The 24,410-nt window shown below is 37.6% G+C and overlaps 1 protein-coding gene and 1 pseudogene across 2 annotated transcripts; both read right to left on the reverse strand.

The window, feature by feature from the left end:
- Positions 1-1,026: 1,026 nt before the first annotated feature.
- On the reverse strand, positions 1,027-24,362 carry LOC148737431 (DNA-directed primase/polymerase protein-like; annotated as a pseudogene). The gene is made up of 18 exons (XR_015996468.1): positions 24,096-24,362; positions 23,925-24,014; positions 19,125-19,218; positions 18,382-18,473; positions 17,764-17,810; positions 16,938-17,029; positions 7,981-8,054; positions 7,251-7,324; positions 6,740-6,943; positions 5,902-5,973; positions 5,694-5,788; positions 5,511-5,593; positions 5,291-5,385; positions 4,662-4,784; positions 4,127-4,205; positions 3,543-3,625; positions 2,833-2,876; positions 1,027-2,698 (listed from the first exon to the last, which is right to left on the reverse strand). The product of XR_015996468.1 is annotated as a DNA-directed primase/polymerase protein-like (transcript).
- Positions 10,664-15,983, reverse strand: LOC111346004 (uncharacterized). Its single transcript, XM_088748297.1, has 5 exons — positions 15,756-15,983; positions 15,228-15,310; positions 14,393-14,448; positions 11,990-13,892; positions 10,664-11,451 (listed from the first exon to the last, which is right to left on the reverse strand). The coding sequence occupies exons 1-5, from the start codon at positions 15,796-15,798 to the stop codon at positions 11,062-11,064; spliced, it is 2,475 nt and encodes an 824-aa protein (XP_088604423.1). The 5' UTR covers positions 15,799-15,983; the 3' UTR covers positions 10,664-11,061.
- Positions 24,363-24,410: the final 48 nt, after the last annotated feature.

The following is a 24,410-nucleotide window of genomic DNA, read 5'->3' on the forward strand; positions in this document are numbered from 1 at the left end:
AGACCCTGAGTGTTGGTCCGGCCGGTATTGAACTCTCGACCTCCCGCACAGCAGTCCGGCACTCTCCCAATTGAGCTAACCAGGCGGCGGTAATTTCTCCCCTACCTTGCGATTACATTTTCTCTAGTGATGTTATCTTCAAAGTTATCTTATTCTTCTACGGTATTTCTGCTTTATTCGAGCGCCAGAAAGAACGTGTCGCGGTAAACAATTTACTGTATAAAAAATGTGGACATATTGTTGTTATTATCCATGCGAACAAATTCTAAATGACCACTAAAAACGTGGTATGGGAAACAGCGTTAATCTGTTTTAAAATTTCTTAACTTCGATTCCTTTTGTGAGGATTGGGCGAGGTTTTTGATGACAGGCCTGAGTAACTACGAATTCCTCTATCAGCCCTTTAAACGAAAAAATGGAGAGGTAGTCTGAATAACTAATTGCCATGTTTAAATTCCATGGACGCAAAAAATGTTTTTTTTTTTCCTATGGAATCCTTCACTCGGTTCTTTGGATGTCATAATTCACTGTCATTTAATATTATCTTTCTTTGTACATTTTAAAGATCAAAAAGGAATACCTGAAATATATTTTCGCTGCTCCCTCACTTCGATTCAGATCGAGTGCCTTAAAACAGCAATAAAGTCATACACAAAAAGCAGGCTGCATACGGCTTTTCCAGATCATTGTCATAAAAATACATTCTAATTAGTGAGTTTTCCATTCATTTCAAGTCACTATGGACGACATCCTCAGATATATGCGCTATAGCGTCAGGAATTGTGCCTTCAGCTAGTTTTGCATTTCTATAAATATAAAAGGTTTTGTCAATTTTTACACGGCGTGAGTCACCAGCTTATTACTGTTTGACAACAAAAAGAAAACGAATAACATTTTATCCAAAGGAGGCTTCTTAAGGGGTTTTACAGTAACATAGAAAACGTATATCAATAGACGCAATACAATGAAACCAGCAAAGTTGGAAAATTGAATTGATCATTTTGAGGTATGCTGTCGCCATGGAGATAGATTTTACGTCTTTTATTCTAAATTATACTACTACACCCAGTTTTCTTGCCTTAGTCCAAACATATTCAACAAAGATTTTGAAATCACATGTATAATTTGGGACTAATTTACACTCCATTTCGTTCGCTTACCACTATTAGGCAAGATGCGGCACAGTGATCACGAAAGAGAAAATGACAACACAGTTTAAATCTTATTGCTAAGAACTACAATAACAAAAAATGATTTGCACCAAAAAGTCTTTGAAATCTCACTTGGAGAACAGATGTTATGCCTCGATCAATTCAAAGCTTCAACATCGCCTCTTGTAGGCCAAAATATGTACTGATGCCCGACCCAACTGCCGGATATCATAGTCATTTTTATTTATTTATTTTTTGCGGAGGGGGAGGGGGGTGGGGGATAAGATCAGCGACACCTACCCAATCCTCCCTCGTTTTTATACTCCTCTGCTACTGTCGCACAGTTTAATAGCACGTTTTCTTTTACAAATTGAACACCTTAAAGCGGCCATCTTCTTTATAGGAGGCTTTCTAACATAAATGAACACAGTACGCATCTTCTGATTGGTCAAATCAGTTTCCAAGCGGATGCTTTCTTATAGGGCCCGCATTTGATCGGTGACAACTAGTTATGTCATAACATGGAAAGCGTTTTTCCTGGCTCCAAAACACAATAAAATAACTGGAGACGTTGAGAAGAGAGGAAGGCGAGTGATTTTAAAACTTCTTCAAAGTTTTTTTACTTAGGCTCTTACAGCTTCTTTTGAAAGCCTCTCTTTTTCAAAGCTTTCTTTTCCGTTAAAACCAGCTTATCGCATATTTTAGAACTGAGATATCTCAGCGCTACATCGCTTATCACTTATATATGTAGTTAGAAAACACTTCTCGAAACCGCCTTTGAACTCAGGGCCCTACAGGACAACATCGAATTGAACTTAACTTACACCATCTTTGAAGCTTTTCCTGGTACTGAAAAAGAGTTATCACATAAAATAACTAGTGTGCTAAACTAGTAGGATACATTTAAGTGAAGCAGTACTTTCGGCCTCCTCCGCAGCCGTGGACAACTATAAATGACCAAGACATTCTTCATCTAACCACTCCGAAACTTCCTCTTTTGATAAAAATTTTTCGCAATAATTCTCAGTTAATACCCCACCACACATATATTTTCCACTCATCCTGGCTTCTGTTTCATCCTGACAAATCGCATAATTTGGTGAGAGGTCCATTGCAGCCGTTTTATTTATTTTGGTTTTGTTGCTTCTCTCGCCTGATGACTTCCATATTTCGTTTGTATAATTCTCATTATCCTGACAAGATTGTCACGAATGCTTGTTGTGATCCCTAAGGCTTCTTGTATGTGAAACTGCACCCTCGCTATCCCAACTGTGGTGTGGAATCTGAAGCTCAAGCAGTAATGCATCGTCCAAGTCATTACCGAAGTCACAATCACCAACTTTAGGTTGCGTAACACAACCACTATTGTCAAATTGCGTTACATCTTGTTTATTTCTTGGGACACCATCTTCGTTCATGTTGTTCTCATTTGTATTTAGCATTTCTTCCATTTCATCATTCCTAGAATCATTTAGCCTCTGCTCGCATTCAGATAACAACTTACAAAGCTCTTGGTCATCAAAATCATTACTTGAAAACTCGTAAAACTGAAAAATGAAAATAAACGGTTTAGAAAAATGTTTAAATGAATTAACAAAAGAGCTATGAGATTAATCAGCGTAAACTACACTTCATGAATCGTATTCAAATTTTTTACACAGGAGAGTGATTATTCAATTACCTCAAAACTTGACAACGGATTGATTTCCTGTGGTATAGGCTTTTCTGAAAGTAACCACACGATAAATGGTTTGCAAATTGCTTTTTTCGAACATACGACAATAGGCTATGACTAGTTTATATGGTAAAAAGTCTTTTATCCCCTCAATGCTTCCACAAATAGCGCAACCGATAAAGCTTTCCCAATGTTTGGGTAATTAATGGATGAATGTGAAATTTAGTTAGGCCCCTCTCGCCGTTAGGAATAGACTCCAGACTTCTCCCCGTTTATTTTTTAAGGCTGCATCTTTATTTCCATACTTTTGCGAAGTCTGGAAAATTTTTCGCAAAAATACACACCTTTCTTATAATTTTAAGAGTGAGCGTCTCTTGACTATCTTTTTGAATGACTGTGAAAAGCTAGAATGATGCTGGTAAAGATTTGAATATAGATAGATAGATAGATGAGATAGATTAGATAGGTAGGTAGATAGATTAGATAGATAGATAGATAGGTTAGATTAGATAGATAGATTAGATAGATTAGATAGGTAGGTAGATAGAAACTGAAGGTTACTTCTCCAGTTCCTGGAAAGAACCCTGTCATACTTTGCATTTCAAGTGGAATCTGCGCGAGAACTCTCCACGAATCGTTCTTCCGCATTCTCGATTTTTAAGTCTGCTCCCCGACAAATCCTAAAAAATGATGTGTTTTCGGCATTCAGAACATACCAGGGGAACGATAGTCAATCCCTCTACAGTCGGGGTCATGGCATTTCTGGTAGTAAACACCAAGTCTCAAGTCTGCCACAATCCTAGTATAAAAATATTAACTGCGTGTTGGTGTATTTTCCAGAATCATTGATTCACCTTTCTTATAATTCATGGACGATATTTTGTTTATTAACCTCATTTTCTTTCAAGAGAGTTTGGATAGAACAACATAAGCACCATGCAGAAGAATCGTCGTGATCCAAACCCGAAGTAAACACATTGTAAGGCAAAGAAAATACATGCACTTTATATGATAAGCTGAATAACACGTGCACTCTGATTGGTTCTTACTTATGATCTATTAGAGGACAGACGCATAGATGACGTCACCATTTACATTATTTGCTCTCTAACAATATAAAACAAATATATTTCGTGTTGCAGAAGGTCTGTACAGTTATAGATCACAGAAGACCTTCAAATGTGGAAAGACTCTATGTTCTTACCACATTTTGACGTTACCTGTGATCTATTACTGAACAGATGCACGGAAACAGAATCTGCCTGTTAATCATTACTGAAAGAGTGACTTAATGGCTTACATCACGTTATTACTCTTGTGCGCTCTTCCGATGTTTTCACACCAACGGTTATTAATAACATCATAAGTGATTAACTTTCCTGTTGAATAAAAAGAAATTTGTTTGTTTAGACCTTATCTCTAGAAATTCTCTGCACTCATCACAGCCTGATTCACTGAATTTGAAGGAACATCTGATCTCCTGTTCATTACATTCCTTGTCCAGAGGCACGCCTCAGACTGAACTGAATGTATGCACAACATAAATATTCATATAATGTTCCGATATTATGTTCTAATGCTTTAGAGATCAGTGATCCAGTAGCATCATCCCATATCAAGCTAAAAATAAACAGTACCAGTCAATACTTAAAGACAAAAAGAAAAAAATGAAAGAGAGGAACTGTCTCTGAGACTTAGAGGCTTTTTTGAAGGCTCGGTTTAGACAAAATGTAGAAACGTCAGGACATTATATCGCTCGTTTTTACCTGTAAACGTATAATCATATCTATATATAAATATTTTTTATGTGTAAAAGCTTTTGTCTAAGACGGTACCTTGTGGAAAATAAACCCATCTCCTGATTTGACCCTGTACTCCACCCTTGGTGAGAACTCTTAAGATAAAGTTGTCAATTTCAGGATAAGGGGAGTGTTCGTATCCATGCTGAGAAAGCGAACCTAGCAACAAGGAGAAGAATTTAAGTAAAGACAAACTTCCTTCTTGTGATCAACTTTCTTTAACATCACTGAAAAAAAGAGACCACAGGAGAGGTATAGAATCTGCTCTAACTAACACATAGGTCAACAATGGGCTAACAGTCCGTCAACTTTCAGCTAACTGTTCTTTGATTGTCGGCTAACAGTCTGATCACTTTCGGCTAAATGTCCTTTGATCGTCACCTAACTGTCAGTCCAAATGGGCTAAATGACCTGCAAGAAAGCCTTTGTCGAACGCTTCAGTGCCAGGGTTTCTTTGCCTGCAGGAAAATAAGGACTTGAGCAACGCGAGATAGCGATCGGTCTGCGAGGGGGTTAAGCACCAACACTGAGAGCCAGAACCCTGGCAAACCTCTCCCTGACTTGTCTTAAATCTTCCCATGGCCAGAAAATTACTACAGGGCCGTATTTACTCAACGTTACGTTTTTACAAATACTCTTGATAGGCAAGTAACTAAAAAACATACTTGAATCGCGTGCATCCATTCGAGAGGATCTTTTGCAAGATTTCTCACAGCTGCCACATGTTAATACTTTGACATCTTTTCCTCCCACTTGCATACTGTTTGAATAGGATTACAAAACAGAAAGAAGCATTAATTATAGATTGAATTAAGTTTTAAAAAAGTTACACCGGTTGAGGACTCAAATTTGTCATCACACTTGTCAAACAAGTTCTGTGCTCACCTGACATTGGATACTAGTGAATCAAGAAATAGCAAGTACTCAGAATCTTTGGAGAAACTTCCTTTCACATTTTTGAAGCTAGGCTGTTACGTGACAAACAAGACACGAAAAATGTGGTCAAACTCTCTCCATCTGACATGTGTTAACAATAAAGGCACAACAGAGAATTCCTTCATTAAATACCTTATAGGTGTTCTGTCTGGAGAGAACCAGATGAGAATCTTTTCCTATCTTTGTTGACTTGAAAATTCGAAAGTTTCTATTTCTTGTATAAACCCCTGAAAGTTAAAACTAGTGAAGTCAGCAAGTGACAATTTTCTCGTCTGCACAAGATCAATGCAACATTTACATGTATTGGCGTCTGATTTTACTTTCTTATTATTAAACACACCTTGGTCACAGAAAATCCCCAATTCACCTTTTCCATCCTTCACAATAAGTTCTCTTAGTTCTTGCAGGTTAACTACAAAGGCAAATGAAAGTGCTACAATTACTTTGTGAATATAGCTTCACAACAAAATTGATTTTTTTTGTGCATATGCTCCAGACGAGAACAGCGACTCTCTCCACTTTAGGGTAGAAGAGGTCATCAGGAAACTCAGCCAAGTGATGAAGGTTACCTGCCAACACACGAGTCAAATATCTATACCAACATTGTAATGACCAGGTGACATACTTTAAGGCTTAATCAGAGCCAAGTTATCTCACGGCACTAATTAGAAAAAACCACAAAAGCCAATAAGTCACTGTATTTTACAAAATTTAATGAATAATTTTTTTGTTTGGTAAACCTCAAAATAGGATATTAAATGTAAAGAAAACCCTCACCTAACTAATCTTTGTGTTTGAAAAAGTCTCTTGAAAGTGTTTTCTTTTCCTTACTTTTGTTTCCTTTAAAAAATTTCTGAAAATGCTTTAAATTCCATTTGCTTATTTTGGGAGACACTAGTTGTTTCCTATATTTTCCTTTGAAGTTTGGGCAGAAAATTGGTGATCAAGCAGCGAAAAATAATTAATCCCAGTGCACACACTTGCCATTGACAGCAGTGCTTTACCTTCCAAGGACTAGCTACAGAAACCTGGAAAAGCTCTGGTAATGAGGGGCCATAATGGTCACAATGCAAATTCTCTGTTTCAGTGTAATGAAATCAAACCATACTTTATACCGAACATCAATAATATAAGAAAGCTGACTTTGCAAACACTACACAATCAGTCCAAAACTGCACCTGAGGTAAAGGTTTCATGTTGTGTCTCTTCTTGTATTTTTGCATTAATTTCAGATGTGTGGACACAGCCATTCCCAGTCAAGACCTCACTCTTTGGCCATGTTGGTTGGTAAGAGTCAGAACCCACATCTTTGTTTGCAGAAAACTCAGAACCAACTCTGAGCTTCCTTTCCAGTAATTTGCAAATGTGTCGGACAAAGTCTCCTGAAAATCAGAGTTCTTGATCAAAATCAAAAATTGTCTCAATTGAGTAATACAGTATTATACACAACAACTTCATGTCTGGATTAAACATAGCTAAGGCCACAAAAATTAAGCAGAAGAATTAGGCAGTCAGAGAAAATCCATTTTCTGAAGGCTAATGAAGACCTTCAAATTGTTCCACTACAAAACAAGACAACAGCAAGAAATCCTCAATCCTTCAAATTATCTGCAGAATTGCAGACTCTGAGTTACTTAAAGTAGCATAATAGAGTAAATATTTTCTGTGCCACAAACAACAGCATTTTACCAGGATGAATGTTATCTTTAAATACAGCACCAGGTAAGTGGAAGATCAGATGTCTCGAAAACTTAGAGGAAGTACTGCAAACAAATCAACAACAATTTACTTGTTAATAACTCAGGGGATTACAGAGTAATTATATAGATCAACAGATCAAAATTATTATTTAGAAATGAAGTTCTCTTGCAATTTTGGCAATGTGAATAAATTATAGATAAAGAGATACCATGTTAAGGTCAGGGTTTGGTTGGGTCATTGTGACCTAAATTTCCTCTGACAATGTTACTTTATCGTCTTAGCTGAACAACAGCAGTGGCCAAAGTCAAAGAGGAAAATGAGAGAGGCTATTGAAACAACAAAAGGAGGCCAAAACCTTAAAACAAAGAGGAAAAAACTGTTGATACATGAACAACAGGGTTGTACTTCAGCATGACGCACTGAATGAAAGAGGAGCATTTCTCTTTGAAACATCTGAAAAGACCAAACCAGGCTCTGGAATAAAGTATCTCTATATTTTTAAAGTGATGATTATCATTAAAATTGTTGGAATCCCAAGTATTTTAGACCTCAGGAATACTTTCACTTGCACTGAAGAGAGCAACTAAGTTGATCAATTACCATTTTTTAATCACCAGTATATCATAGAAAATAGTAATAGTACTTCACAAGGATAATAAGAAATCTTATCTGAATCATGCATTTGCACGGAAATAACCATTCATTACTAGACACTAACCTTGAATCCAAATCTATAATATATTTCCTGTCACAACCAACACCATAAATGTTTCTCAGGTGGTGACAAATAAACTGAAGAAGAAAAAATCATTCATATTCATTCCATAATATGTCCTCCTTTTAATGCTCCCCAGGAATAATAGATCAGGCTAGGGTTTAATACTCCACAGGAATGACAGAGCAGGCTAGGGTTTAATGCTCCCCAGGACAGATAGATCAGGCTACGGTTTAATGCTCCTCAGGAATGACAGATCAGGCTAGGGTTTAATACTCCACAGGAATGACAGATCAGGCTAGGGTTTAATGCTCCCCAGGAATGACAGATCAGGCTAGGGTTTAATGCTCCCCAGGAATGACAGATCAGGCTAGGGTTTAATGCTCCTCAGGAATGACAGATCAGGCTAGGGTTTAATGCTCCCCAGGAATGACAGATCAGGCTAGGGTTTAATGCTCCCCAGGAATGACAGATCAGGCTAGGGTTTAATGCTCCTCAGGAATGACAGATCAGGCTAGGGTTTAATGCTCCCCAGGAATGACAGATCAGGCTAGGGTTTAATGCTCCCCCGGAATGATAGATCAGGCTAGGGTTTAATGCTCCCCAGGAATGATAGATCAGGCCAGGGTTTAATGCTCCCCAGGAATGACAGATGAGGCTAGGGTTTAATACTCCACAGGAATGACAGATCAGGCTAGAGTTTAATGCTTTGCACAAATGACAGATCAGGCTAGGGTTTAATGCTCCCCAGGACAAACAGATCAGGCTAGGGTTTAATGCTCCACAGGAATGACAGATCAGGCTATGGTTTAATGCTCCCCAGGAATGACAGATCAGGCTTGGAGGTTTTCACTGAGCAAACAACTCATAGAATTTTCCACTACAGCTTTTTACAAGACAGACAACAGCCCAGTATTTGTTCTATGTTATCTAATTTGCTCTATAGCAGCACAAAGCAAGCCAGCAGAAAAAAATAGATATCAAGTTATTTACTGGCATAGATCAGTCCATAGGAGAAAAACTGTACCATAAGTCTTGAGTATGAGCTGAGGCCTTTAGCCTTGGGTGGTGCTCTAGACCTCCAACACAGTCTTTCCCTTTATTAAGCAGACCTCCTCCCACACACATTTACGGTAGTTACTAAAAGTTGGAATCACCTGAAACCACCTGAAACCACCTGAAACCACCTGAAACCACCTGAAACCATCTGAAACCATCTGAAACCATCTGAAACCATCTGAAACCACCAATGAAACCACCTGAAACCATCTGAAATTACCTGAAAATTACATGAAAGCACGCAGACATGAACGCAGACCGCAGACCGCAAACCGCACACCGCAAACCGCAAACCGCACACCTCGAATACCCACGCCTCGAAAAAGGTCTACACAGTGTGTAATTACCAGATTTATCTCTCTTCCCTTTGTTATCAAACGAGATCACGGAATGCGTAAGCGAATTCGAAACTGCTATGTAAACATTGGAGTTGAATTCTTATTGAAGATATCGCAGTTACGACCCTCCACTGTCGAGCCGTACCAGTCTTGCATAGGTTATGTGTGTGCCTTTTGAGTCAGTCGACGTATGCGCAATCAGTTTTCCTTTGTGTATACAGTGGGTAATTACCAGATTTATCTATCTTTCTTTCGTCATTGATGTTATCAGACGAGATCTCGGAATATCTGTTTTCACGTTAACGTACTTCTACTATATGAAATCATTTTTGGTACAATCGTACAAAGCAACTCAGGTGTCTCGTTAACACAGACCTCAAAAACGCAGAACGCAGATCGCACAGCTCGAAAAACGTGTACCCAGTGTGTAATTACAAGATTTATCTCTCTTCCCTTTGTTATCAAACGAGATCTTGGAATGCGTCATGAAACTGAGACTAATTTCATTGTCAGTGACAGTGAGATAACAGATAAAAATAGACGTAAAGTAGAGTAAATTAGCAATGCAGAAGCTTTGCGTCATGCTGAAAATTAAGATACCGATTTGCGATAATGGTTATACAGTGCTGTAAGACATTTTATCATTTAAAACGTTCAAATTTTTGATAAATCAGTCGAGCCTTTGATGGCTGTTACACAAGATCAAATTGTGAATTGTTTGGACTACCTTTGTTGGGATTGTCATTATTTGGGCTTCCTGTCTTCGTCTTTAGTAAGCGACTATCTTCCATAAGCGACCACTTTCTCCTGACCCGAGGTGGTCGCTTACGAGAGAGTTAACTGTATTTATAAATTTGAACTATGTCCGTTTTAGTTTGTTAAGTTTGATGACGTTTTAGGTTATTTCGAGTTGTTTTGTCGATTTCAGAGGGATTCACGTGGGTTTAGATGGCTTCTTAGGTGGTTTCAGGTGATTTCCTTTGTGGTTTTAGATTGTTTCAGGTGGTTTCAGGCGGCATGTTGATATTGTCACGCAAGTGCTTTGTCAAGAAATAAATTCGCATATTCCCGTGCAACTCCCAGCCATTCGTAGAGCTAATAGAGTTTGTTTTCAACAAAAACAATAGATTGTTTTGTCACTCTGTACTCGCTTTGGATATTTTTCTGTGCCTTAAATGTCTTGCACAAAATTACAAAGACAGGGGCTAAGACCGAAATATTCCAAATAAATTATTTAGGCTATATTTCTCGATGGCTAACTACACGTTGTTAAATGCAATTACTACATATTAAATATCAGTGATTACAACTTTAATCCAAAAAATTATACATGTATCATGTGTTATTAAACAAATCATAGTTACATATGTATCAAATAAAAAATCACAAAAGCGTCATAAAAATAATAGAGCCGGAGCACCAACTCCTTTTAACAGATAGGGCAAAATAATTATTTATCTTATCTTTGGGCCAATCACTACGTTTTCGTAATAAAAAGTGATATACCTTAACAACATCATAATTATCATCACTAATTTGCAAGGCATGTATGCCGTGTGTACAAGGTCTATCATGACATATGACATATGACATATGAAGTCCTGCTGATAAAAACTACTTTGATTTACAAAGAACTGGAACAAAAACTGCATGAGCAACTGTATTGAGTGCACCGTGATCGTATTAGCTAATTTTCGACATGAAGACCTTTGGCTTGAAGCATTGCTTTTCCGCCATCTGGAAGAAACTGAAGAGTACGTGACGGTACAGTAATGGCGGAAAATTCAAATTTCTGGTCGTATTCTTTCAAACACTTCGTTAGAAAATGAAAGTACACATTTCCGGTATATCTCACAACCTTTCCAGACTTATCGGTCCGCTCACGGACTCCCACACTTTTGACCAACACTATGTCAGCCTGATTGAAGGACACTCTACACTGCTCACAACGTTGTACGGCCCTTGGACACAGCTTATTGTCATCCCTGCTAACCAATTCATACTGCTTCCCTGAAATTCTATCTGGGTCAAGAAAATTCACAGCAGCATTCTTGTTGTTGGAAGTACTTTTCTGAACCTAGACAAAGACAGAACATTTCAATTATGAGGAATTGCTTTGGCAGCTCTAAGCACGTCTGCGTCTCATCCCATTCACTCATTTTCCCTGTCTAACAAACACTTATATCAATTAAATTTGTCGCATCAAAAAGCACAAAGGTATTGCCAAAAAGCATGATGGGATGCATTTTCCGTAAGCAAACTGCCGTGTCTTTATACGGCAATAGTTTTTGAAGGCATTGCAAAAAATACGGTAAGGCGAACTGCTCTCATACGCAGGTCGTTACTGAACAATGAAAACATCCAGAACTCTTTTCGGTCATACCTTTGTGCTTTTTGATGCGACAAATTTAATTGAATTAAGTGCATATGAGAAGAATGAAAAGGAGAATTAATAAAAAAACAAAAGAAACCTGAAATAAAGATGAATAAACAAACAAGAAAAAAAAAGGAAAAGAAAATAAGCAAGAAAAACAGAGAAAGGAAAAGAAAAGACCAGACGATAGAAGGAAATGAACAACAGTAAAATATTAAAAAATAATGAAATATGAGGTTACCTCCCATTGTTGGTTATCCGTAGTTTTTCTTATTCGTACCGGAGTGACAGTTTTCGGCTGTGCGCCAGATTGGGTAGTTGGCTTGGCGCTGGAATATGCATGTGAGGCAGTAGCGTCCACTCTATCGGCGAACACCTCTGGTTCGGGAAGGTTGGCCCTTCTAACTTTGTGACTGGGTGAACTTTTTAGCCCAGCAGAGCTTGGTCTTTTGTAAATGTTGAAGGATTTAGGCAGAAAATTCCTAAATGCAATCAGATGCTGTGACTGTCGTTCCGGCCCCCACTTGTTCCAGGTAACGGGATCGATCTTAAACTGGTCGTAACCAGGAGCAAGGCGGTATTTTCCCATTCCCCTTAGGGCCCTCTCTTCTTCGACATAAAATTCGTTGGTCCACTTCTCCAGCGTAGAAGAAACTTCGGTGACCTCTTTTGGTACTTCGTCCTCTCGGAGACGCTTTTTCTGGAGCTTATGCTTAAGTTCAAGGCCGTTAGTATAAAACCTTCCGTCCAAGCCCAGATCTTCTCGGGCGGAGTGAATTAAACAGCTTTTGAACTGTTCTGACCTGTGTTTGATGAACCAGGAGTGAAACCCTGGCGCTAAGGTTTCCCAAATAGGTCTCAGACTTTGAAGTTTGGCGTCAAAGTCTTCTTCGTCGTCTGAATCTGCAAGGCCATCTTGCTGAAGAATATCTTGCTGACAGCCATAAATATCGGTCAGGATACGTTTCTGTGTCTTTTCGTTAGCCCCAATTGACTTCAGATGGTGTAGGTCGCGTTCTTTAATATGCTGCGTGCACCACACATTCTTTGCATCTTGGAAAACATCTGTCATTCCCCTGGCGATGGCTTTATCGAGATCGTGACCAATTTTTTGTATGCCTGACAATTCTGGTTTCTGTATCAGCAGTTCGCCAGCAAATCTGCGATAGGTCTCACGGTTTTTTCGAAAGTGCCAGAAACTTGGGCCGGGAAATTCTGGGTGTTTATTGGCATTTCTTTCGTTGATAAGACCTTCATGCTGAAACGAAGTGTCTGTAAGCCACAGCCCGTCAACGAGCTCGAAGGTGGTATCCACATGGAGTATGCTGTTACCAAGAACACAGAAACGATAAATGTCATTCATCACGTGACTTGGTACATTTACAGATGTATATTGCTCTTTCGTGAAAGTAACGCTGTTAAGTATGGGAACTTTATGTAGACCAGCTATCAAACTTTCCGCTTCACTGTACTCTGTTGCCGTGCTTGTATCACCAGACGATTTGTTATGGTACCGCCTGTTTGCGATCATTTTTGGGTCAGAGATAGTTTGACTAACAGTATCGGTATTCCTGCCAGCCATTTCGCTATATATTCTGTCGGTGGACATCCCTTTATCTAGTAGGTTGTCGATGGTACTGAAAACCTCTGGGTCCTTACGGAAGTAACTTGAAGATGTGGGCTTCTTTGCGTTCCCATGTCGTTGAGTTACAAACTCCTTTTCTCCCTCTGTCCACTTGTAAATAACGAGGTAGTAAGGTTTTAACTCTTTCTCTTTGATTCCCTTCACAGTTGCAATTGTTCGAGTGAATGTTGGGTTCCATTTACTTGCTCTATAGAATCTTGTAAGCTCGAAAACCTCAGTATCTGGTACGTAATCCCGTCGGTATCCTTTGGCTGTCTTAACGTTGGCATAGTAGGTTCCATTTTCATTGTGGACTATACGTGATCCATCGGCATTGTACTGAAACAACCTCTTCGCGTTTCCTTTTGATATGTAGGCACCATTATCATCTGCTTCTGCTGATGATATTGGTATCTCACGCATGTCCAGTGTAAAAATTTTGTCTTCTCTAATAACAGATGGTTTATGTTTTAAAATGAGCTCTTCGGGACTTTCCAGTAAGATATTGAGGATTGTAGAACTGAAAAAAAAAAGGTTATTGAATAAATAAACAAATTACACGGTTGCGCGATTTTATGTTTGATTGGTAAAAACAATATATAAGGGGCGAGTGCAGTGTAATTCATATCTTCAAGCCAAACTGAGGCAAAATTAAGTAGAAACATAAGAAATTGGCGGGAAATTGTTTGAAGACACGCAGGTACATCGGGCTGGATGTGACGTTGAACATAACTTTGCATAACTTCACTAGTACAAATATGGAAAATAGGAGTGTTTCTGTTTCAGGTAAAACACTGTTATCCATATAATAAATAATTATTAGCTAACTGCACAGATTGCTTGGAACATTTTTTGGTGTCTGTACTTCACATGTACCGAAACAATGATTTTCCGTGAAAGCCAATAAAATGCAAATTAGCATATTAAGAGAGTATTTCCGAAAACCCAATATTTGTTTAAAAAAGTGACATCAAATTGATCTTAACAATCATATTGGAAAGCCTAATTGTGAGTTCTTACCTTTCTTCGCCGTTATTCCCTCTAGCTTTCGAGACATTGTTTTCTGAATCTTCAATCTGCAGATAATAATATATGAAAATATGTTAAAATACGATATATTTGCAATTGATTCCATCACATCATTGACAAATGTGCATATATTTGATATTGGGGTTATTTTTCCCTGTTATGGTTTACTTTTTAAACTTGCGCCGCAAAACGAATTGAACAGGGGCAATTAAGTGAAACGAAAAGCGAAATGATAAATGTGTAAAATAAGAGGAAAGCGAAAATGGAAAGAAGACTTTTTCAAGTTTGGTTATCAAATTTTGAAGCAAACTTTCAGCAAAAGAGGTAATATCAGACGGAAGAGTTCAAAGAAAGAAATAGCAAACACACTTTAAAAAATATTGAGTTTTTTTATATGTAATACGGTAATCTTTTCTTGTCTTTCTTCAAAAACTGTTTGCAGCTAAACCTTTACGTGACAGATTCCCGTACCACTTCTCGCGCAAAAATATGATCTGAATATCTCGGGCTCATTACATTCTCGTGGTTATTACGCAACAAACGCTGTTTGTGCTTAGGATTTTTAATTCTAACAATCTTGACGCGTTCTAGTGTATTTTCTCAGCTCGTGATTCAATCTTGTTAGTTCCCGCGAAAGCATGAAGTGACCAATCGTAACCCCGACGACTGATAGAAAGAGACTCATTGTTTACACAACTTCAAAGCTTTTTATCTCGGTTCGAGTTTAATATCGCGTACAACACAACACCATAAAACTGTGTCATTATCGAGTAATACTTAGCGTACGAATACAATTTACACCAAACATTTAGCCGAAAATACTTACCTTAGGCACTTTCTGCGGCGGAGCAACTGTTACATTTTCTTTACTAGTACTGCAATCATCATCGGAATCAATACATATTATTTCTGAAAAAAAGTTCAAATTGTCACTTATAAAAATTACTGACACAGGACAGAGTTTTATTTAGCACCTACTCTACTGCATCCACAGCTCGAATAAAAATATTTTGCCTGGATGGCAGGGTCCAGGAAAGGTTATTTTATTTTCAGGCAATCTGCTATGTGAAGTATGTACACTATCAGCTATAGAATTGTTACTTTTTAATTTAGTTATTTGGAAAGGATTTACTAATGTAGATCCTATTTAGAACTGTACTCTAGCCATGTTACTTTGGTGTTTCTGACCGAGATAGGGATCGACCTCCATTGACAATGCTACTTAACACATGTTGAACGCCGGGTTAAACAAAACCCGTGCATCATCAGCTATTTACTTTGATATTCTAAAGTATTCGGACAACAAAATATTTTAGGTTAGCACTACAATACTAAGTTCAACTTGATGATTTACCTTCAGGATCTTCCCAGCTCAAGTGCTTTCTAGAAGCTGCCATAAGTTCTTTAGGCCCGGGGCACACAAAGTACTACCGTGAAGTAATGCAATACTTCTAGATGATCAATGACACGTACGTGTGATATCGTACAAAGCAATATTCTCTCAGGTGTTTCGTTAACACAGACCTCGAAAACGCAGACCGCAGACCGCAGACCACAAACCGCACACCTCGAATACCCACGCCTCGAAAAAGGTCTACACAGTGTGTGATTACCAGATTTATCTCTCTTCCCTTTGTTATCAAACGAGATCACGGAATGCGTAAGCGAAACTGCTATGTAAACATTGGAGTTGAATTCTTATTGAAGATATCGCAGTTACGACCCTCCACTGTCGAGCCGTACCAGTCTTGCTTAGGTTATGTTACGACCCTCCACTGTCGAGCCGTACCAGTCTTGCATAGGTTATGTGTGTGCCTTTTGAGTCAGTCGACGTGTCCGCAATCAGTTTTCCTTTGTGTATACAGTGTGTAATTACCAGATTTATCTATCTCTCTTTTGTCATTGATGTTATCAGACGAGATCTCGGAATATCTGTTTTCACGTTAAAGTACTTCTACTATATGAAATCATTTTTGGTACAATCGTACAAAGCAACTCAGGTGTCTCGTTAACACAGACCTCAAAAACGCAGAACACAGACCGCAGACCGCGCAGCTCGAAAAACGTGTACACAGTGCGTAATTACAAGATTTATCTCTCTTCCCTTCGTTATCAAACGAGATCTTGGAATGCGTCGCGAAACTGAAACTATTTTCATTGTCAGTGACTGTGAGATAACAGATAAAAATAGACGTAAAGTAGAGTAAATTAGCAATGCAGAAGCTTTGCGTCATGCTGAAAATTAAGATACCGATTTGCGATAATGTTTAATTCACGTGGGTTTAGATGGCTTCTTGGGTGGTTTCAGGTAATTTCAGATGGTTTCCATGGGGGTTGCAGATGGTTTCAGGTGGTTTCAGGTGGTTTCAGGTGGTTTCAGGTGGTTTCAGGTGGTTTCAGGTGGTTTCAGGTGGTTTCAGGTGGTTTCAGGTGATTCCAACTTTTAGTAACTACCCACATTTACTCAGCAATGCAAAATATTCTCATGTTTGTCTGCACTTATTCTCTTGTCTTTAATGAACTGTCTTTTACTCACCTTGATGAAAATGTCTACCATATTGGCTCCATCCTTTTGTGGATTAAATTTGGTTTTGAATTCCAGGTCAAAATACAGTCGACAAGCAGCCCCTATGATTATTCAAAGGTCCATGATATTGCCACAGAATCTTAAGTGTAAGATATCAAACCAACTTAACAATATAGTTGCTACCAGACTTCCTCATTTTAAAGACAACAATCATTCACTCCATCAGGGCCAGGTTGTTCAAAACTGGGTTAAGATAACCCAGGGTTAGTGTGAATCAAATCAGATTTAAGATCTGAAAGCTCTTAAAAAAAACTTCAGTACAATTCTTTTTGTCTACAATTTGATGACTGAACATCCTTCAAAGAATAGAGAAAATTATCTGTTGTGAGAAAGGCTTTTGAACAAAGGAACAAAGAATCTTGATTAAAATTTAACCCTGGGTTAGCGCTAATCAGCCTTTGAACAACTGGGCCCAGACCTCTATTTTATTATCAACAACTACAATGGCCACCTCCTTCATCTCAACACTATTTTACCAATCTAGAATAATTTGCCGTCTCAGTTTTCAACAGTTTCACGCCCAATTAACTCCTTAACTCCCAACTGAGTGACCATAACAGAATACCTCTCTACAACATCAATTCAATATCAAGCAGACAACTGATGAGAATAGTCAATCCAACAACAAATTCTCCAAACTAACATCACAAGAATTGTAAAGAGTACAGTTAGGAGGCTTACTAATAAGATCTTGGGAGTGAAACCACAAAGTCTATGAATGACTATTTTAAAAATATGTATTAAACAATTATATTATACACAGATTTAAGAGTACCTTCTGGTATAACTTCATAATAATTTCTGTCCTCCGGTGAACATATCCTACCAAGTTCAAAAAAGAAATATCAGGAATGACAAGGAAAGAATAAGGTTTTTGTTTGTCTGTTCATTTGTGTGTTTGTTTTTTTGCACTTGCATCAACTGTCTTCATTTCGAGCTATTTGGTCATTTTGAATTTAGGATCTGTGTAAAGGTCAGTTGAACTCTTCTTTGGTCAGCTTCACCTACCCTTCCCACCAAGCTTTTGCACTGCCAGAAGTTTTAAATATACCATGCCTTGTAGGGGAGAGATCCAGGGCAGGGATGCAGGAGATCTGCACCCCATCCCTCTGAGATGACCCGCAGTTTTCTTACACCTGTATAAGAAAACTCAGCAGTTTGTTTGTATTGGAGAAAAACATGAGACAGGATTGAAAAATGTTTGTCTGATGCCTTGAGAATGGTAGTTTAGCATGGCTGTTTCAAGCAGTAGCCCTTCTTTTTGTCAGTGCAGACATCAGCTGGGTCATTTGTTAATGGTCCCACTGTGTCTTGAAAAAAACCCTGGATCCACCCATTTGTGCATTTTTTTGAAGATTGCTAAGAACTGCAGTAAAATAAATGTGATCCTGACCTTGTGTATTTGTGCCAAAAATATGGTAAAGTTGCAACAATATAGCCACGTTTTCCATCACAGACTTTCTCTTTGGCAAACACATGAACATCCTATCCAGTAAAAAAAATTAAATTTCACTATAAAATGTGCTATTAGTTACAGTATTTCATTACTTTCTATCCTTATACTAGTTTTGCTTTATGGTAAGAATGAACCCAAAAGTACAGTGATTGTAGAAAGAGAAAAACAAATCCAAAAACTGCTATTCCTAATTAAAAGGTAAAAATCCAGTTACTTCACTTGCATTGCAAGACATTCTTTCAGAAACAAATAAAAATTTAGGTGAAGTAACTCTGCTGAATAAATTATGGAATGGTTGAGGCACAGAAAGAAATTAATGTTCTAAGATGAGAGGTAAACTGTAAACCTTCACTAATAATTGTCTGCCTTGGTGTGTGTTAGGAACAGCTACGTCAAATTTGTCAAAGGAGAATTCTTATTCTAAAATTTTGAGAAGCTGATGTTTTGTTAACCATTGAGATTCCATAAACTGCAGGTACGTTTTTCTTTGAGGATTAGAATTGCCTTTCTGAGTGATACTAGGCCTAGACCTGCCAATCACAGTGAATTAAATAGTTGAAGGAAGCTTTAAGAAAATGATAATTTTGAGGTGACAAAAAAATATATATATAATATTACATTTGCTAAAAAGTATGTCTTAACTCCCAGAAATGAGAAGAAATTAAAAGAAACTTTTAAACCTTTAGCTCACCTAGCTCTTGACAAGTCTCGAGGTAATCAAAGGCCATCTGTTGTCGTGGGAAAGTTTCAAAGATAGGTGGAGGGTCCTCTATCCTAAAGAACATCATCAATGTTTGGGACGTAACTTCACAACTGAGTTGTAATTTTAATTACCAGCAAAGATAAGAGTAAAGCTGAACATGCAGCGTAGTGGAAGTGACAGAGTAAGTCTTTTCTAAAGCACCCATTACACCCACTAGAAACACATCAGACATTCAGTCTTTTCTAAAGCACCCATTACACCCACTAGAGACAAATTAAACATTCAGCAGCTATTAAACCTCAGAGGACAGGCCTAGCTTCAACAGCAACTAAGAGATTTAAAAAGTTCAGATCACAATGAGGAGGGGCATTGGGATTTCTGGTCTTGCAGTTTTGGCTATTTCTTAGACTGGTTTTCAGCTTTTAGCCGAAAAAAAAATCTGCTTTTCGGTTTTGGTGCTCATTCCAGTTTGCAGATTTTCCATTTCTTTTAAAATGGTTTTGGGTTTTTATCAAAAAATTCCAATGGGTTTTGCATTTGGTATCAGATATGGTTTTTGGTTTTTCCTATTAGGTTTCCATTTCTCTTGTCTCACTGCATTAGGGTTTTGATAACAGGGATGTGGAAATTTAAATCATTTTGATGGTTTTACACATGGTTTTCAGCTTTGATCTGCTTTTTTTTCTTTTTTTTTTTTTTTTTGCGGTCTTTAATAGACCCCAATACCCCAATGCAACATTGGTTCTACCTGCACACAACCTCATGGATCTTGGAGTGCTGTATTTTGAGGAGAAGTAAATAGGAAGGAAAATATAGAAGTCCATGCTGGCATTTTAGTGAGATTCGGAGCAAGCTAGGTTGTTTTCTAATCATTATTATCCCTTTCCTAATGAATTACGTTGATAAAATTTCCCATTAAACTCCTGCTTTATATGATCATTTTCATCTTTACCTTTATCTAAATTGTTTGGTTCACTGATTAACTATAGCATAATCGTACATCTTAATTTGGTGATGTATTAAATTTATTGAAGCCAAAGGTGTAAATTGGAATTGTGTAGGGACTATTTGTAACTAAAGATGACACGAGGGTAGGATTTCCACACCGCACAGCCCTATACTTATGTATTATGTACACAGTTCATGGATAAAAAAAAACAATGAAGAAAAAGCAAATTGCCTTCAGGAAAACGTTTTTAAACTAATAGAAAACTGCAATAAAACATTTTTTATTAAAACATTAGAATACGTTTGACATGCTAGACAGGGACATTTTGGACATGGCAGTAACGTCATTATCCAGTCAAAATTATTCAGCTATTAGAGACTAAAAGTGGTTGAAACATTTGCCAAAAAAATAAATAACTAAAGCTAAACAAAAGTACACTGATTCTGAAACTGAAACTATGCACTTAGATACAATGAATATATGAAAGTTCATATTTGAATATATGAAAGTTCATATTTGTATCTGATTTATCATCACGGGTTTATTAAGAATGAACTTAACGGCCTGCTCCCACTTGGCTTGTTAGCTCAATTGGTAGAGCGCTGCACTAGTATCGCAGAGGTCAGTGGTTCGAATCCCATACAGGCCTGATTTTTTTCAGGTCTGATTTTCGCTATTGCATAAATAGCGCTCTACATCATACGTAACTTTGCACTTAGTTGGTTATAATATTCTAGTTTTTAAATGTGTAAAAATCTCTGCGGGCCGGCCTCTACTTTTTATAGTAGCATTTCGTAAACGAAGCTCAAAAATCAGATATTGCCTAAATTGGCAATGTTTACATCTAATGTTGTCAACAATAAGCATTTCACACAAATGAAAAGTGCAAAACTTTGAAAGAATGTTATCTTCTGAGCAATATCCTGAAGAGAAATCTCACCTCTTTTGAAAAAAATATTACATGGAGGACTAACCAATGTAACTACAATCATGTAACTTAAATCGTGTACATATCATCCAGATTCTAAGTAACGTACCTTCTTTCATGTGAATTTGAGCAATCCGAAATCCTTTGACGATACACCAATATACTTGTCTGTCATTTGAAACAAAGTCATGTTGAAGCTGGCTGATCTACAGGAAACTATCGTAACACCCGTCATTTGTCATAAACATGTACATTATCACAATGGCGTGAAAATGACTTTCTCCATGAAGTTTATATCAGGTCGCTCCAAAGAAGAAGAAAAATTGACTTTTTTTAATATTTCAGCAGATTGCCATGCATTCTGAAGTAAAACAACCAAAAAAAGAAAAGGGAGGAAAACCTTGATCGAACTTTCATAAACACTGAGAGTGAGAGTATACATGTAAATTGCAACTTTTCAGTGGTAGTACTACACATAAAACCCAGTTGCCACAATATCAATTTGTACAACATATTGCTTCTTTTTACAAACAGCAGGTTCAAGCAGATGTCATTTCCGGGTGACAGGAACTGAGATGTCTCGAATCTGAGACATTTCGAATCATCTGAAAACTGTTAGAAAACTGTCAGAAAATTTGCACAAGATATGATAACGAGAGACTTGTCACCGCCGCAGTGCAATTGAGTCAGACAATGTTTCCTTCCATGTCTTGATCAATAAATAATCAAAACAAAGTTCAAAATGAAAGATTCAATGAAATCATGTCATAATTCCACCTTTCAAACTACTCACTATCCACACGCAAAGCTAAATTTGTAGAAAATTATTGTGATAAAATCCCTGTTCCATTTGTTGTAATAAGGCGATACTGAGTTGTTCAAGGCTCACGTGGACTATGTGTGTAAAAAGGTGGCATCAAGGGTTAGTATTCTGGGCCGTATTAGAAGTTTCGTCACAAAGGAGGTAGCAACACTTGTTCATAATGCTTTAATTCTTCCCTTATTTGATTACTGTGACATTGCCTGGAGTAACCTTCTACAGCAAGATAATTATAGATCGACTACAGCGCTTACAAAATAGATCTGCATGGATTATTACACATTGCTCTCGCTCATCTTAAGCAATAGAGCAGCTGCAATGTCCGAATCTTTCCAGTAGACGCAATTACCACAAGGCTAAACTCGTTTTTCTCTGTCTTCACTCATTAGTTCCTAGTTACTTTTCATCATATTTCACCAGATTTTCGAATATTCACAACTATTCCACAAGGCAAAAAATGAGGCTATACCTACCAAAAGTAAAACAAAATTTTGGGAAAAGGACCTTTCTTTTTACTGGCACAGAAATTTTTAATGAACTTCCTTTAAACATTGTGAAGAGTGAAAACATTTAAACATTCTGCCGCTGAGCAAGACATTTCTTTTTATCTTAACTTGATATTTTATCAACTATTTTAGGTCCTAACGGAGTTTTGGCTTTGTGGTCTTAGGCTGTTAATGTAGTTTTAAAATCCGTGTCATATATATAAATAATTGAGTATTTTGATGTAATTAATTTTATTTTTAAGAAACAGGGCCCCTATGGAAACCAGCCTTGTGCTGAATGGGCTACCCTGTGTAAATAAAGTTTTGCTTACTTACTTCAAAATCTCCACTTTGTGATAGTTTTGGCATGAGTGGTTGATTTTGATTTTACATGCATTACTACCACTGACAAGTTGTGATTTATACTCTCACCCTCAGCGTTTACGAACGTTAAATAAGGTTTTATTCTCTTTTTTTTTTGGTTGTTTTTACTTCAGAATGCGATGAAATCTGCTGAAATATCGAAACAATTAATGTCCATTTCTTGTCTTTCTTGGAGCGACCTGATGGAAACTGGAAACTTATGGAGAAATCCAGCATCACGCCATCATGATAATGTACATGTTTATGTTAAATGATTGGTCTTAAGATAGTTTCCTGTAGATCAACCAACTTTAACATGTTTCAAATGACAGACAAGTATATCGGTGTATCATCAGAGGATTTCGGATTGCACAAATTCCCATGAAAGAAGATACAATACTCGGAATCTGGATGATACGCACATGATTGTCGTTACGTCGGGTAGTCCTCCATGCGGGTTGATCAACTGTTTTTAAATATTAAAAATAGAGGCAAGATCTCTCTTCAGGATATTGCTCAGAAGATAACATTCTTTTAAAGTCTTGCACTTTTTATTTGTGTGAAACATTTGTTGTTGAGAACATTAGATGTAAACATTGCCAGTTAATTTTATGCAATATCTGATTTTTGAGCTTCGTTCGCAAATTACCACTATGAAAAGTAGAGGCTAGCCCGCAGAGATTTTACACATTTTAAAACTAGAATATCATAACCATGAACTACCTGCATAGTTTCAGTTCCAGAATTGATGTACTTTTGGAGAAATTTAGACAAACGTTTTCCCTGTTTTACCCTACAGCAGAAGTGACCAAAACTGTACCAAAATAAATAGTCTATTGGTGTGTTCACATCCACTCCAAGGGAAAATAGAATGCATTAAAGTAGAGATGAATGATGTCACTATGTATGGTAGAAGTACCAATCTGTAATGTTGCATGTAGCTTGAGATAGACAAATAAACATTTTACACTTCTTTTGCGATATTTTTTATATGAAAATGAGGCTCCAGGCCTCGAACAAGCAGCCATTGTTACCATGGCAACAGGAGTGCTGTAACCTTTAACAAGGGCATTTTTGTGCATCCCCACTGAGAGCCTAGCCGCATGCAAAATTTGAAGGGGAGTTGAAAATTTTCATTCCCCAAGATGTTTGATTCTTACCGATGAATAACATTTGCATAATTTCAAACGTGGTAATGATTTCTGTCAAATATACTAAAAATTTGGGCGTACCTTCGACGTTTAAGTAAAATCGGGTGATCTCCGAATTCCCTGGCACATCTCTCCAATTTACTCATCTTTTGTTGCCAAGCTTCATTCGTTCTACAGCCAGAAAATTAAACAAACTAGTAGTAGTTGTAAATGAAAATCAACACAACAGCTGATGAAGTGACGTGCAGGTACCTCTTTGAATTGTCCCCATAAAATGCCCTCGTTGTGACTGTACTTTCTGCCATCTTATAAGTATGTATCCATCACGATCGTGTTTCTACTCATAGATGCTAAAACTAGCAATCTACCACACGAAAACGCGAACCAAACTTGAATTGTCGTCTGCCTCTCGTCTGCCATGTTTTTCAATATTTCGCGCGGTACACCGCTCGCCAGAAGTTATGGGAAATTTTACCATATTTAGTCTCTTTTATGATCGCGGAGACTTGTGGGATAAAGAGATCAAAACGCGTGTCTTTTGCATTTCCTTAGCCGGCAAAATTCGAT

The sequence above is a fragment of the Stylophora pistillata genome, chromosome 2 (genome assembly GCF_964205215.1).
Source record: "Stylophora pistillata chromosome 2, jaStyPist1.2, whole genome shotgun sequence".
Lineage (NCBI taxonomy): Eukaryota > Metazoa > Cnidaria > Anthozoa > Scleractinia > Pocilloporidae > Stylophora > Stylophora pistillata.